Genomic DNA, 15501 nt, shown 5'->3' with positions numbered 1-15501 from the left:
TTGTTCTTGACTGTTACGGAAGGTTCCTCATGGTCCTCTGCTATGTAGCTGATAGTCAAACCTTCAAATCAAAAGCTTGGGCTCACTCCACTGTGCAAGACTGGACTTATAAGACAGGTTGCTGCCTTTGCGAGGCTCATGGGCATTTACAGTCAATGGTTTGATTAGCCATTTTTCAAACTCTTGTCCCACTTCTTTCTGAGGGAGACTAAGACGTGTGCTGCTAAAATTTAGAGCAGAACTACCAAGCCTGGTGTGGTCACAGATTTCTGATGAATCTGCAGCAGGAACATCACTACAGCAGCAAAGCTGGGGAGACTGTGTGAACAGTGACAGTGGAGTGACCCTTTCAAGACTCTGACGGCCTGAAGGTCTTCCCACTCCCTCTCCGGCTTTGCCCTGCCATGCTTTTATTGCTTGGATGGACCACCTTCATCCTACACAGCCTGTCACTAAAGAACTGTCACTATGCCTGATCGTATGAATACCAAAGAGCATGATCTTCCCAGCTCAGCAGACCTATGCCCTGCCCTCTAGATAATGGTTCTCCAATCCCAGCCTCACCTTCTGGCCTGGAATCTGGCATCCCCAAAAGTCTGAGCTTAATAGAACATGGAATCTGTGTCTCCTCTCTTCCTGGCTCATTCTAATCTCTTTTCCCCTCAAAGAGCACTTTGATTGAAAAGCCTTCAAATTCTGGAATTTAAATTTCTCTGCCTCGGGGCTGGGGATTTAGCTCAGCGGCAAAAGCGCCTGCCTGGCATGCACAAGGTCGTGAGTTCGATTCCCGGTACCGGAGAAAACCCAAAAAAAAAAACAAACAAAATAAATTTCTCTGCCTCACACTTTTCTACTTGCTGTGGGAAGTGAGATTCCATAAAGGAATGCTTTGCTATACTAAAAGCACTTTTAAATGGCCTTCAAACTGGTGCGGTGCTGAGATACCTAGGGGAGATGCACGAATATTATCTGCAGGGGGTTGAGATCTTTTATTGCTCAGGGACATATTCCTCCCACCTACAGTAGCCCCCGGTATTTGACGGACACTCAATAAACATATACTAAATAACACTGCAGTAAACAAACACCTGTGGCCCACTGTGCTACACATGGCACTTTGAGGTTAACAGAAAAAAATATGGGACTTAGAGAAGGGATGCTTGACCCAAGCGAAGGCATCTCAGTAGGTTTCCCAAGTCGATCCTCAATGTTCACCAGAAATTGGAAGAGGATATAGTTTTGGCAGAAAAAAAAAACGTTATATGCAAGGAAGTGGAAATATAGACTTATATGTAGGAGAAGTGGTCAGCTGTAAGAGTAGCCAGAGGAATACAGATCGAGTTGAAAATGACTGGATCAAATCCCAATGCTATTGAACTGCTGGGATCCATTGATTTATTTGCATTTTCCATCAAATCAGGGTACCCACTCCCATTTCATAGAACACTTCTGGCTATACCAAGAAGCTTCCATAAATCCTAAACTGAGCACACTCTTACATGCCAGTAGGACTCCTAGACTAGCATGCCTTGCAATATCAGTCCCTACTACAAGGTTAATACTACACCCCTTTGTGTATTTTATGGGAAAGAATGAGAAGACCTTGTTTTAGTCAGTGGGATTGTTTCCCAGCTCTGTGGTACTAAAGTGGTATATTTTTGTCCAGAAAAGGCACAAGACCATCCAAAACTCACTCATAAACTCCCAGAATGTTCAAGTTGGAAGTGTTCCTAAGGGTTTGATTCACCTCCTTTTCCTCAGATGAAGAAACTAAACCTTAGAATGAGAGAGAGAAGCATTGTCTAAGGACACATAGTAGGTTGCTGAAAGGCTGATCAACGGCTCCTAAACCTTGTTCTGCCTACCACATCATGTTCTCTTTCAAAAGATTTAGTAAGAGAATAGCGAACTTTCTTTTTCTCCCAATGAATTTAAAAGCAAAAACTAAAAGTATTTCTGAAGTACTCATTTCTAGAAGGAAAAAAATCTCTCCAACTCTCTGACTTCTTTAACCAATTAAATCTTTGGCTTCTACTCAGGAAGAGCACTTAATCAAGATAAATCTACAGCTTAATCTTTCCCTTCCAGTGGCAATTTTCTACCAATTCTTTTAAAATGAAAATGGCGCATTGAAAAATGCAACAGTGTCTTAGAAAAAAGGAAAAAAATCCAAGCTATTTAGTATAATCTCTTATCTGAGACTCCCTAGCCAAGGGTTTGTCATTCATCCATCAAACATTATTAAACATTTATTAATTCAACAACCAATGATTGAGATCCTACTGAGGTCACAGATAAACATTCCAAACTGTATCCTTGCCACAAATCTGTGTGCAAGGATACATGCATTCTAATCATGTATAGGAGCACAAATAAGAATCAGATATGAATTCAGTCCTCAGGAACTTTACTACCGACTAGAGAAGATAACCACAAACCTTAATCAACTATTGAGCTTCCCAGGGTCTGACTCTAAGTAAGTTCTCCAGCCCAAATAAATTTCATTTGAATGAATGAGTCTGCTCATTTGAATATGAACAAAATTGTTTCTCTATTAATTGTCATTACCCAAGAGATGCCTGGAAACCGGGTGGGAGAATAAGTTTTAAAAGTATAACTCAGGAAAGCAAGGATGGTTTCAAAGAGGAATGAGGTCTCTTTGATAGTATTATGACTATTCCATCCCCCTTTCTGGGCTTCAGTTCCCCACCTGATGATAAAGCAAGGGCTCAGATGAGCTCTGAGGAAACTTCCAGTGCCAACAGTCAGGTTTCTAGGATTCCAGTTCACAGAAGTGTGTGGAAATTTAAATCCACCCTAACTTCTTAAAAATAACTATCGAAATCAGTGACTCTGCCATCCCAAGGTCACACTGTGTGTGTCTGCGGATTTCTCTTGGGAAATGAGAGAAGGGAGGAAATTCTGTTTGATTGGCCTGTCTTTCAGCTTAAACAACAAAAAAAAATGGCCAGTTACCCTGTTGACAATTATAGCCTGCACATTTCACCATAGGCATAGAAAATGACCCAGCAGCAGAAAACCAGCCACAAACCCTGGGTGCATGCATGTAAGCCATTATCTACGTGAAGACAGCTCGCCTGTGACAGCCTCACTGGCTCAGGAAAACTGGATGCCTCCCCAGCAGGCCAGCGGCACCCCAGGAGGCCACCATTGCCAGCTGCAGCTACACTCCAGTCCTGGTTCATCTCAAACTCCAGGCTGAACAGAAACCATATGAGAAAGTAACTCACGCACAGTGAGAGGTCACAAATGAACGTCCAAAACTGTATGCTTGCCTCAAATCTGGATCTGATCAGGCCAAAAGAAAAGTTGTTGGATAAAGCATGAGATCCATGAGGCAAGGACGTTGTTGGACCAGGTCACAAACGCATCCTCAAGCAAGCAGCATCATACAAGGTGTGTGATCTGCATTCATTGAATATTTGTGGAATAATTATGTTTAAGGTTAATGATTAAATGATCACCTGAATGAGTTATGGTTTTATTGTGCAATGCCCGAGAACACTGTGGAAAAGACAGGCTGTATTTTCAGCACCATGTAGGAAATGTATTTGAGCTCTACTACTTATGAGCTCTGTCTTTGAACAAGTAGCTGCACTCTGCCGAGCCTCCGTTTCTTCGTGGGAGAAACACTGTTTTGTGCTGCCCAGATTCCTAATTATGGAAGGACTTGCTGACATTGCTGCAGTGAGCCTTGTTAGCTGACATCCGCCAGCTGCCAGGCCCTCCAGATATTGTCTCAGAGATACCTCACCTAAAGTCATACTCTTCCTGGAGCTTCCCCTTTGTTAAAAGAGAAGCTTTGGACAAAGTAAATTTCACGGAGTTTATCTGAGCAGGGAATGAGTCATACATTGAGCACCACTCAGAACCAGAAGAGGCTTGGAGAGGCTCACTGTAGTACAGGCAGTGGGCTTCTACAAGCTGAGCACAGGAGAAAATGCACCCGCAGGTTTGAGTAGAAAGACTCCAGCTAGAGGGTAGTTAGTGATCCATGATGGGTAAAGTCTCTGATTTCATTTTATGATTTACACTGGGCTTCAGTTGCTGGCTAACTTTAAAGCACTGGAGCAGCCCTAGCCTACTAGTCTCTCAATTTTAGAAGTATATTTTAATCTATTCCAATGAAAGATCAAGGTAGGGTCTACAGGTTAATTTGGTCAATGAGTAACAACTCTTATTGCAAAGCTCTCTGTGAGGTCAGCTGAGGTTGTCAAGTCAGTGTCACAGCTCAACTTCACCTCTGCCCAGCCCTGCTTCCTCCCTTACCCTTTCACAAGGGGCCCGCCGATAAGCACCCTGAATTCTGAGCTCTACCTCAAAGACTACTTCCCAGAGAACCCAACCTGTGATTCCCTTCTCTGCAAAATAAGAGTAATAAATATATACACAAACCTAGTGAGTGCTAAATGAATAGCTTTGTGCAAAAATACTCAGGTTATTGGAAGTGCTTGAATGTGTGAACCACCTTTCTTAGGGGAATGGTGAATGTTAGCCCTTTAGTCAAGCGTGGGGACAGAAATTGAACAAGAAAATAGGATCTGAAACATACAGCAGATATTGTGAACTGGGGGAAAAAACTGTGCAAAAGAAAAGACAAACAGCCTTGGGGAAAGGGGAAAGGAAGAAAGAGAAAAAGAAAAAAATATGCATAAGATAGTTAAGTAGTTTTATAGCTAGCTTCTCTTAGTTCCTTGGAAGGAATGCTTTGTGCTAATATTGTTTAGACAAGATCATGTCTGTATCTTGTACTCTGATTAACAATACAACAATATGCAATATATCAACTATTGTCACTGTCCTACTAACTTGTTTCATTGTTTATCTTTTATCTCTTTAAAATAAAAGAAAGTTAGAGAACTCAAAACAAGAGTGGGGATCCCACTTCTTCACTGGCAGGAACCTGGAAAAGAATGTGTCAGGACACCCTAGCAAGGTAAATGGCCAAGAGAAGTAGCAGGAAGGAGGGAAGAGGATAGGAAATGACTGGACATGCCCTCTGTGGACTTTGGACCCCATTTTACCTCCTAGGCACCTTCACATAAGGACAGGTACATCAGAGGAGTAGGAGACATGCAGACTGACACCAGGCTACTGATCACCACGGAGGACCACCGTAGCTAGGTCCCAGCATTACCCAAATGCCAGGAAATGATCAGCACCTGTACAGAAAGATGGGCATTCAGAATCTGAGCACTAATGAAGACTGGCTAAGGACATAGAAGACACAGTCCCCTCTGTCTAAAGAGCTCATCTCCAGCCCTGTTCACTCCCATCAATTAATCCTTACCCTCCAAGGGGATACATGGACCTACGCTTACAGTACGCTCACTACTGAACGATGAGTACTGTTACTATTCTTGGTGGGGCCTGGGGAAGTGAGGGTCGTGTGCTGCAATGCACTGTACAATCCTAGGGAGACCTTCCTTCCTGTGCCCAAGCACTTATGTAACTTTAAAAGTAGCCCTCACTGCCACCATCATATACAAAACGAAACTGGTTCTCAGACAGGTGAAGCAGCTACTGAAGATAACAAAGCTGGTAACAAAAATGGAGTTAGGATTTGAGCTGAGGTCTGATTCCAAGGTGTATCTGCTTTCAACCACTTACACTCATACTAAAGACTCCAAGAGCAGGGATTTTTGTTCTTTTAATAGTTGAGTTCATTGTTTTTCAATACGATATAATTCCAGGAGATTCTGATGCAATCAAAGTTAAGAAGCACTGCAGCCACCATATCCCCTCCCATGGCCCATGCCAACTCAGCATGGACCCCACTTGCAGGCTAGAGAAGCAACCCTCCCTGCCGTGCACCCTCTTCAGGTAGATTGCACCTAGAATAATTCCTTTGGCTTGCTGCTGCTTACTTGTCAGGATTTCTAGCACCAATGGGCTAATCTATGTGATTCACCCAGGTTGCTGGATGATCCCACACTACTTGACCGTACATTTTATTTATTTATTTTTGTACATTAAAGGGAACACTATCCCTGCAAAGTGAAATTCAGTTTCAGCAGAACACAAAGGAAAGAAGTCAATTACCCAGCATTAATTATTTATCTGGGGACAATGACCACGGTGTTATTCTCCACGAGAGAGGCCTTTGCAGCTTGGAGCAGAAGGAAAAATGTGTGGCTGCTATTGTCTGCCCGTAATGCAGCATCAGATTGAACAAGTGAAACCCTGGGACATTCTGTGAACTCACCCAAGCCTTCATCTGTGAATGCAGCTCATGCACCTGAGCCCGGAACACCCTGACCATGAACAGGTTGGCAAGACCAGAGATCACATCCCCCAATGCTGTGGGTAGGCAGCCCTGGCAATGCTCCACTGTGAATACATTAAAGGAAACACCACCTACAGCCCACCTTGCCCCTTTCAAACTGTAAGGATGATGACCATGTAGAAAAACATCTGCATACACTGCAGCTTTCATGGCCAGCCAGAACTCTCAGCGTTATGTTAGTTTGGGGTTTTCCTCTTGAGATACTTGCTGTACAAGATGAGTTAGAATTTCTACCCTTCCTCCAAGAGAATAATAATTTGATTCCCATATCATTTACATGTAATTTAATTTCTTTTACCCTTAGAACTTCTGAGGGCATTGGAAATTGGAGAGGAAGGGGAAAGGAGAAAAGGAGAGAGAGAGATGAAGAAATTGAAGCCCAAAGTCATAGCTAATCAGTAGCAGAAGAAAGTTCAAACTGAGGCAGTTTAGATTCCTAATCATTGTCCTAATCTACTTCTCTACCCCCAGCTCAGGCTCTGGTCTGACCGGCCCAGGACCCATAATCAGAGCTGCTGGCGCCCACGTGGCTGCACAGTCCTGACCTGGGCAGGGCAGGGACAGGCAGACATAGGCTCTACTCCATTCAGAACAGTTCCACATGTTCCTGATTTCAAATACAAAGCTATTGGGAGTGTCTGTGATTTCTTATTTTCTCAGTGAGGTTACCCAACAAGAGGCAAGGTTAAGAGAGGATTTTCTGGAAGAATTCTGTGGGACTAGCTACAAGAAGGGACCCTGCCATGCAGCAGACACTCACTGAAGTACAGCTCCTCTTATGTATCTGTTGATATATAATGAATACTGTGCGTGTAAAACTTTGTTTAATCACACATCAACCCTAAGAACTAGGTTCTATCTTTACTCTTGTCTTACACATAAGGCAAATAAGAGTGGACTCAGGGACTCAGGAACTTGCACTGACCACACAGCCAGTGAGAGGCAGAGCCCAGCTAGGTAGCCATGTGGCCAGAACTGACCATATTTGTTCATCTCATAAAAGTCCGCAGACATTTTGAGAGGAAGCAAGCCATGTCTCTGAAAATACATATACGTCTTGACAGACTTGTATCTCTCCATGTCTGAGTTTTACCTTGGAAATATTGTGTCTAAAGATAATGGGTCCCCTTATGATCCCTTATTCTCATTCTGAGCTTCCCGGCAACACAAAAATGTTTCTTTAGTTTCAGACAGAGTATGCCATGCATTTTCCTGCCACTGGCACAAAATCCCACACCCACAGCTTAAAAGAGAGGTTTTGGCTCACGATTTTTGGAGATTCAGTGTATTGTTGGCTTGCTCCAAAGCAAAAACAACAAGGTAGAAGGGCATTGTGAAGGGAATCTGTTCAACACATGGCAGTCAGGAAGGGAGAAGGGGAAGAAGAAAGAAGGAGGAAAATGAAGATGAGAAAGAGGAGGAGGAGGAAGAGAATGAAAAGGAGAAAGAGAAGAAAGAGAAGAAGGAGAAGAATAAGGAGCAGGAAAAGGAAGGCAAGAGTTCAGGAGGGGAGGGGAGGGTAGGACAGGAGAGGCAGCCATGGACAAGAATACACCTTTCTGATTCAGAGCCCACCAGTGACTCCTCTTCTGCCAGGAGCTTCCTCCTGACAGCACATTCAGCCATGAACTCACCAGTGACTGAATCCACTGGTGAGTATGTGCACCCATACTACAATAATTTCCAAAAACCCATCCTCTGAATGAATGAGACTTTGGGGAAGATTTTAAATCTAAACCATATCACAGCATCTTGCTGTATAGTCCAGGCTGATCTTGAACACATTCTGTATCCCAGGCTGGCCTTGTATGTGTGATCTTTCTGCCTCAGCCTCCCAGATTTTTGTGTATTTGTTGTTTGGTTGGTTTCTAGGGAAATTCTTAATTAAATTTCTAATAGTGTTCTAAGTCCTCAGGGACATGCAAAAACTATACTTAATCCTCATTCTAATGATAGCTTTAGGAAAGCAGACTGATGTCTTCATAGATATTAACCTCATAGCCATACAATTTTAGCAATTAATCATTTTTTATTTTAAAAACAACACACATACTCAATAAAATAAAACTCAAAGATTAAAAAAAAATAGAAATTATAGAGCCAGTGATACACATAATACATAAGACAAAAAAAACTGCAAAATAATGATTTAACTGTCTTACTTAGGTTACTTAGATTCTGTTGACTCAAAATGGCCCCATCAAAATGTCTTAGCAATATCACAAAAATGGCATAAAGGAAGCCTTAAGCATTGTTCGGTTGCAAAGTTTCTCGAGATGCCAGCTCACTTACAGTGACCAACTGTTTCAGAGACACAGAATTATCATGCCAAAATCAGGACAGTCCCAGGCAAACCACAACAGTTGGTCAGCATAGATCTAGCACTGTGGACTTCCACCCCTGGTTCTGGTTTGGGCCCCAGGATGAGGCGGGTAGAATCTACACTGGCCACCACATGTGAACCACAGGCTGCCTGGGGATACCACGGGAAGGCCCACATCTCTCCCTCGGACTCCCAAGCCCTTGTCCCCTCAGCAGCTGGACTTCACCTTCTGCTCACTGTATGCCTCTCCACCCTCTACCCACACCACACAGCTCAGGGCAATAAGCACCCCCAAGAATCAGCTTCATGTTCAATTCTGTCCAGCTGCTAAGAAGCAGCTGTAGGACTTACCGCTGCCCAGGCAGGGGAATGGAGTCCAGCTGGCGGCCTCCAGGTAAGGCCATCATGTTGATTCCAATGCGCAGCAAGGCCTGCCCACAACGGTCAGGTCCCTGAAAAGACAGGAAAAGAGGAGTTAATGAGAACTCTAAGAGAAGAAGTGCAATTGCTTGCGCTCGCTCTCTCTCTCTCTCTCTCTCTCTCTCTCTCTCTCTCTCTCTCCCTCTGGAATCTAGGACACAAGGAACCAAAGCAGGTATGGAGGGAAGGTCTCCCAGTCCTCTTCTTTTTAACCAACTTACACACTAATGTCCTCACACGACTAAGGTAGGACACAGATTTGACCTTTGTTCAGAGTCCTTAGCTTACTGTAACTCCTTATAGACTTTCCTCATGTCACATCGCCAAACATTTACCTGACCCACTGCAGTGTGCACCAAACACTGGGACACACAAGCCAGCAAATATTGCATTAAGCATACTTTGAACTAAAACTGTAGGCACAGTTTATTTGAGACTCCCATTTAATGGGCAACCTATATTATTTGCTAAATCTGGCAACTCTACACATTAATTCCTTAGCTATATATAATATACAAACTGAGCACTGGATTGTTTGCTACGATTGGGCTTAACAGAAAATGTGATCCCGTAATAAGCATAATGGCAGCTTTCCCAAATCCACTGTACTTCAGGTGATATCATATCACCTGATCTGTAAGTGAAAGAGACATGGAGCTCTGTTTAGGCCAAGGAGCAGGACAAGACTGGTCCTAGAAAATGTTTTCTTTCTCCTAACAGAAAGCCACCAGGCAAGACGTATTTCTCCTACAGCACCTGAACAAAGAATCAAATCTACTTCACTACTACTAGAAACCATTTTTCAAGCATGAAAGGAGAGAGATGGAGAATACAGCTGGCAAACAGAGAAAAATGTCTGGGTCCTTGATCATAGAGTCACTGAATCAATTACTCCCACAGTGTGGTTACTGCTAGGCTTTCTATTACCTAAAACCATAAAATTTATCATTGAAATCAGCCAAAATGAGCTAAAGCATCTTAATGGACAAAATGACATAGGTTCTGGTGGCCTCCAAGCCCAGCATTGGGATGTGTTTGTTGCACCTCCTCTTGTATTGAACCAGAATGATGGTGTCCTCCTTCCTCACAAAACTAGATGCCTAACGGTGGTGTGCCCCTGCCTAATTTTGTCCCTTCTCTGCTCCTAGAGAACTGATTTTACCCTTCTCTCCCAACTCCTCCAAGCCAAGGAGCAATCTTTCTTCAGGAAAATAGAGATTGCATCCCCTTTACCTGGGCAAGTCAACAGGAGACTATTACTTCATAATTGCAAGTGTTCCCTAAGAGAAAAGAATGGAAGAGGAGGACTGTAATTAATAGTAATGGGGCTGAACACAAAGTGGCCTCTGGTGATTCCAGGAATAGAATTAAATGGTCAATCTGCAAAGTACAGGGAGGGAAGAGCCTAGAATGAACAGGAGCCTTTGATAATTCCAGAGACTCACTTGCTCCTGTTGCCTGTTTCTTTGTCTGTGGACACCACTAAGCTGTAAGCCTCTTGAGGACAAGGGTCTTGTGTGCTCCTGCACCTGAACCTGGGGCCTGCATTTAGTGTGTGTCTGCTGAAAGAATAAGTAGTCTGAACTAAAATCAAAATGGATCAAATATCTAAATAATAAAACAGAAACACTAAATCTGGAAGAGAGAAGAGCTAGGGCTCTGGAAGACATAAGTATAGGCAAAAATTTTATGAACAAAACCTGGATTGCTCAGGAATTATCACAAAGAATCAACAACTGAGATTATATCTTATCAGAAAGTTTTTGCACAGCAAAGGAAATTACAAAAAGAGTGAAAAGACAACCCACAGAGTGGGAGAAAAATTTGCCAGCTGTTCTTCATCCAAAGGACTAATATCTAGAACATATGAAGAATTAAAAAAAATCAGATCCTTGAAATTCAAAGACCCAATACAAAAATGGACACTTCTCAGATAAAGAAGTACAAACAGCAGATAAATATAGGGAAAAAATACTCAACATCACTGGTCAGGAAATGCAAATTAAAATAGCACTGAGATTCCCTCTCACTCCAGAAAGAATGGCTATTAATAAGAAACAGCTAATGACAAATGCTGATGGGGCTGTGGGGAAAAGGCATCCTTCTCCCCTGTTGGTGGGAGTGTAGGCTGGTTAAATCACTGTGGAGATTCCTCACAAAACTAGGATTAAAAGTTCCTATTTGACCCAGTAATTTCCTTTCTGGGTATCTTCCTGGAAGAATTAAAAGCATCCTCCCCACAGAAATATATGTGTACCCATGTTTATAGTGGCACAGTTTGTAATAGCTAAATCTTGGAAGTAATGTAAATGCCCATTAACTGATGAATGGATTAAAAAGATGTGATTTTTTTCTATATAATGGAGTATTACAGTCACAAAGAAGGATCAAATTGAGACATTTATAGCTAAATGGATGGACTTTGAGACTATAATCGTAAGAGAAATACATCAGACACACATGTATAAATATCACATTATCTCTCTGGTGTGAGAAACCTAAATTGTAAATAAGAACCAAAATATACAGTAGATATTGTAAAATAGGAAGAAACTGTTCAAAAGGAAAAGAGGGCAAAGGAAGGAGTGCTATACTTTGTGTCTGAATGTCCCCACAAAGCCTCATGCGGTTATAGGGGTAGGCTTTTCAAAGACAGCTTGTTAAACCTGGACCTCTTGTTTTCATGCCCTCAACCCAGGAAACAGAGTTACAGCCATTCCAGCTTGACTCAGCAGGAGGCCAGGGGCCTCAGTCTGTAAGCATCCACAGCCTGTGCAAGACGGGGACATGGAGATGATGTGAGTGTTACACTGCCCTAGGGCAGGTAGCATGCATACAGTATAAGGGAGGAAAAGAGGCGTGCTGTCTTTTTTGCTCTTGTTGCTTTTGTGTCTTTTGCCACCTTGAACTGTTGCCCCTCAGCCATGCCACCCTGCCTTGCAGCCAGATGATTATGAAATGAAACCTCCACAAATTGTGAGCTGAGTAAACCTTTCCTCCTTTACTTTGGGTGTTGAGTATTTTGTTTAGTTACTTAGCAAAGTAACTAAGACAAAGGGAAAGGAAGGAAAGAACGGAAAGAGAAATACAAGGAAAGAAAGATAAAATAAAAACAGCTTTGTGAATGGACAGGGGAAGAAGGTCTGAAAAGAAGTGATGGGAATGGGGGAAAAAGAGGAATCGAGGTATATTGTGTACAAATACAAATTCCATATAATGAATAGGATCATTATATAATCCTAAATTGTACCAATAGATTTAAATAAAATTTTTAAAAAGAATGAATGCAGGGAATTTTAACACATTTATGTTTACCCTCATTTCTCCATCAAATAATAATGATTTTAAAGAACAGTTATAAAATGACATGAGATAAGTAGTATAAATGTCTTAGGCCATAGTAAGAACTAAATAAACAGTAGCTATTTGTTATGGTCATTACCCAAGAGTTGCCTATGTCCTCAGCCCACAGTCACCTATGCTGAGGGAGAAGCAAAAAATTAGATATAAAGCATTTAGACCAGATGTGGTGCCACACACTTATAATTCAAGTTGCTTAGGAAACTGAGGCAAGAGAATCCCAAGTTTTAGGCCAACACAGGCAATGTAAGCAGGACCTTGTCTCAAAATAGTGTAAAAGAGGGGGTGAAACTTGGAGTACAGCTCAGCGGTAGAGCACTTGTGTAGTATGTGTGCAACCCTAAGTTTGATCCTCAGAACCACCAAAAACAGAAATATGTAGCACAGAACTAGTGCTCAATTAATGTTTATAATTGTGTTATCATTATGATTATTTTTATCATTCTTATCATTATGAGAAAGCATATCTTGGAAATTTGTGAACCAATAGAAAAACCTAAAAGCAACAAAGTGAAGTTCTTGCTCCCTTTTTTGATATACTTAGCTAATGTATAAAAAGAAAAATACCACTTTTGGGGATAACAGCTAAGTTGCAATTAGATGGCAGGGAGTAATTATTTTATTTCTGTCTTTATCATAGACAGGAGAAAAGGCAAAGGAAAAACACTGCAGGGAGAATTAAAGCCTAGAGTAGGTGAGGGATAGGGACATGGTAAGAAAGTTCTAAGGCCTCTTAAGTGTGAACCAACAGGATCCCAAAGAGTCAGGGGACACATACCTACAGCAGCAGAGAGACAGCTGAGTCTGGTTCAAGCTGTATCTGGGGGACCCAAAGAAAGAATTGCTGTTGTTAGCCCGAGCCTCAGTGCAGAACAGTGTTCTGAGTTTCTATGAGGTAGATTTCCAAAACATGGTTTGGTGATCATGAAATTCTACAGTCAACTCCCAATCCCTGACTTGATCCAGGGTCGTTTGGAAAGAAGCATTGGGCATTTCATTCACAGCTGCCCAGCAGTTACACAAGTGGAGCTCTCAAAACCTTCTTTCAGGTGAACTCTTGTGTTTCCAGAGGCTGGGGACCCTCTTGGGGACATCTGTGTTACATATGTATCTGTGTCCCATTCATAGACTCTACTCTTTATGCCTGCCATTTTTCCCTCAGTGGGACAGATTCCTGGATGTCTGAAACCAGTGTGGAACTGGTGACAGGACCCTAAAGGATAACCAACATGGACAGCAACCTGGATTGCATTAATTCTCCGTGGCACCACAGCTCATTTTCACTGAGGATGAGGAATGAATGATGGAGAATATGTGGAAGACCAAGAGTTTACCTCCAGATGATGTTTATAAAGTGCCTCTAACAATAATAATAGGTGATGTTTACGGATCATTTACTATGTGCCAGGTACTGTTCTAAATGCTTCACTCACTTTTAATATCCTCCTGCCTCTATTATAAATGATACCTCTGGGGCTGGGGATTTAGCTCAGCGGCAAAAGCGCCTGCCTGGTAAGCGCAAGGTCGTGAGTTCAGTTCCCGGTACCAGAGAAAAACCAAAAAAAAAAAAAAAAAAAAAAAAAAAAAAAAAAAAGATACCTCTGAAATTCAGTGAGAATTTTGTACTACTAAATACAGAGAACTAGAATCCAGTGTTTATGATTGGAAGAGAAATACTTAGCAGGTGAAGACGGTGACAGCAACAAATAACCAACACATATCCAGCATTTGCTAACAAGCACATCCATCCCATTCCCTGATGCCAACATCCAGCCCCAAGGGGCTGGTCACAAACAGGAAGTTCCTACACCAAATCTCTGTCTCTGTTCTAATTCCTTTCCTGCAACCCCTTCCCACTGCCCTCATCATGGTGATCATGATCAGGTCCAACTCATCATGCTGATGAAAGATTCAAAAAGTAAAATTGCTGCATAGCATGTCAAGAAACCCAGAATGGATTCAAGACTACACCAAGAGTCTTCGCTGGAATGCAAAAAGAAGTTGAACTCTTCAAGTGTGGTAGAATTAAATTCTGACTCTGAAGGTGATTAGTACATGATCTTGTGGAAATTACCAATCCTCTGTGAAAGTGATTCCCTCAGCTATACCTGCTTCCCAGGAGCTTCATGAGGATTAAATGAAAGCACTCAAAAATGTAAGTGATATGTGATTAGTGCAGGATAGTCTTCAAGAAGGACCTTCCTCCTGCAAGGAGCACTTGAGAAGTGGATCTCAGAGCAGAGAGGCTGCTTTGCCCAGTAGGAGGGGTGAAAAGACACATGTGAAATGAGCAAGGAAAGGCGACAAATAGGAAAAGGCAAACCCTCCGTCACCACCCCTGGGGCCCTTCCTAATTCATTGAAAATCCTAAGGATTGATTCTACAGCCTTGGTCCTTCTGGAATCCAGGCTGTGTCTCCACCATGAGTGGCTAGTTTACAAGACAGACTTAAAGTCTTAAGTGTCTCTGATTAATTCAATGCCTGCTGTGACAATGGCTCCATTTGGACAGCTCCTTTCTGTTCCCACCCCCCAGACCCATTAGAAGCAGCCCTTGCCTGCCTCAATTTGGCTAAGGAGACGGCCTCATGCAGGAAATGGAGGCTATTTACAGGAAATTATTCAATTAGACCCAGGAGTGAGGGCGGTTTCTACCATTGTCTAATGGGCCAATGGAGCATAGCTCAAGGTGCGACTGTCAACAAGAGAGAGACAGTAAATACCTAGGAAAGTTGTTAAGCTCTAACAGCAATGCTGGGCTTAAATCCAAGGAGGCAGCAGCTGGGAGGAGAGGAGTGGAACAGGACCGTGAAGATTTAATTATGATCCCTCTTTCTTGAAGACTTTGGAGAGTGCAAGAGCTGGAAGCAACAGAACTGTCTTGTCAACCTATCATCATAAATCACCCACAGTTAAGATGAAAGAGGCTTTACAGAGCACTACTTCACTGGGGAACAAATGAGGCATTTCCAGTGTCTTGATATCTGCTTCCCCCTCTGCAAAATAAGAAAAAAAAACAGACTTGATTTTATAAAAGCATTGTGGGTATTAAGATAATTCATGGGTGAACATCCTTCTTTCTAACCCCCTTA

At 42.4% G+C, this 15501-nt stretch overlaps 1 protein-coding gene across 2 annotated transcripts in view; it reads right to left on the bottom strand.

The window, feature by feature from the left end:
• The window catches only part of Insc (inscuteable homolog (Drosophila)), a 100878-nt gene extending 85725 nt beyond the window's left edge, over positions 1 to 15153 (bottom strand). Inside the window, exons 1-2 of one of the 2 annotated variants that reach the window (XM_013512094.1) lie at positions 15133 to 15153; positions 8982 to 9082 (exon numbers count right to left, since the gene is read on the bottom strand). In XM_013512094.1, coding sequence (XP_013367548.1) covers positions 8982 to 9037 — 56 coding nt within the window. In that variant the 5' untranslated portion in view covers positions 9038 to 9082; positions 15133 to 15153. Of the gene's footprint in view, positions 1 to 5045; positions 5151 to 8981; positions 9083 to 15132 lie in introns of those variants that run through there. The other variant, XM_013512096.1, reaches the window with a different exon arrangement.
• Between the last annotated feature and the right edge of the window lie 348 nt (positions 15154 to 15501).

Source organism: Chinchilla lanigera, unplaced genomic scaffold (assembly GCF_000276665.1).
Source record: "Chinchilla lanigera isolate Chin_1 unplaced genomic scaffold, ChiLan1.0 scaffold00013, whole genome shotgun sequence".
Lineage (NCBI taxonomy): Eukaryota > Metazoa > Chordata > Mammalia > Rodentia > Chinchillidae > Chinchilla > Chinchilla lanigera.
The sequence above is the reverse complement of the archived record's forward strand: the minus strand, read 5'-3'. Positions and strand labels throughout refer to the sequence as shown.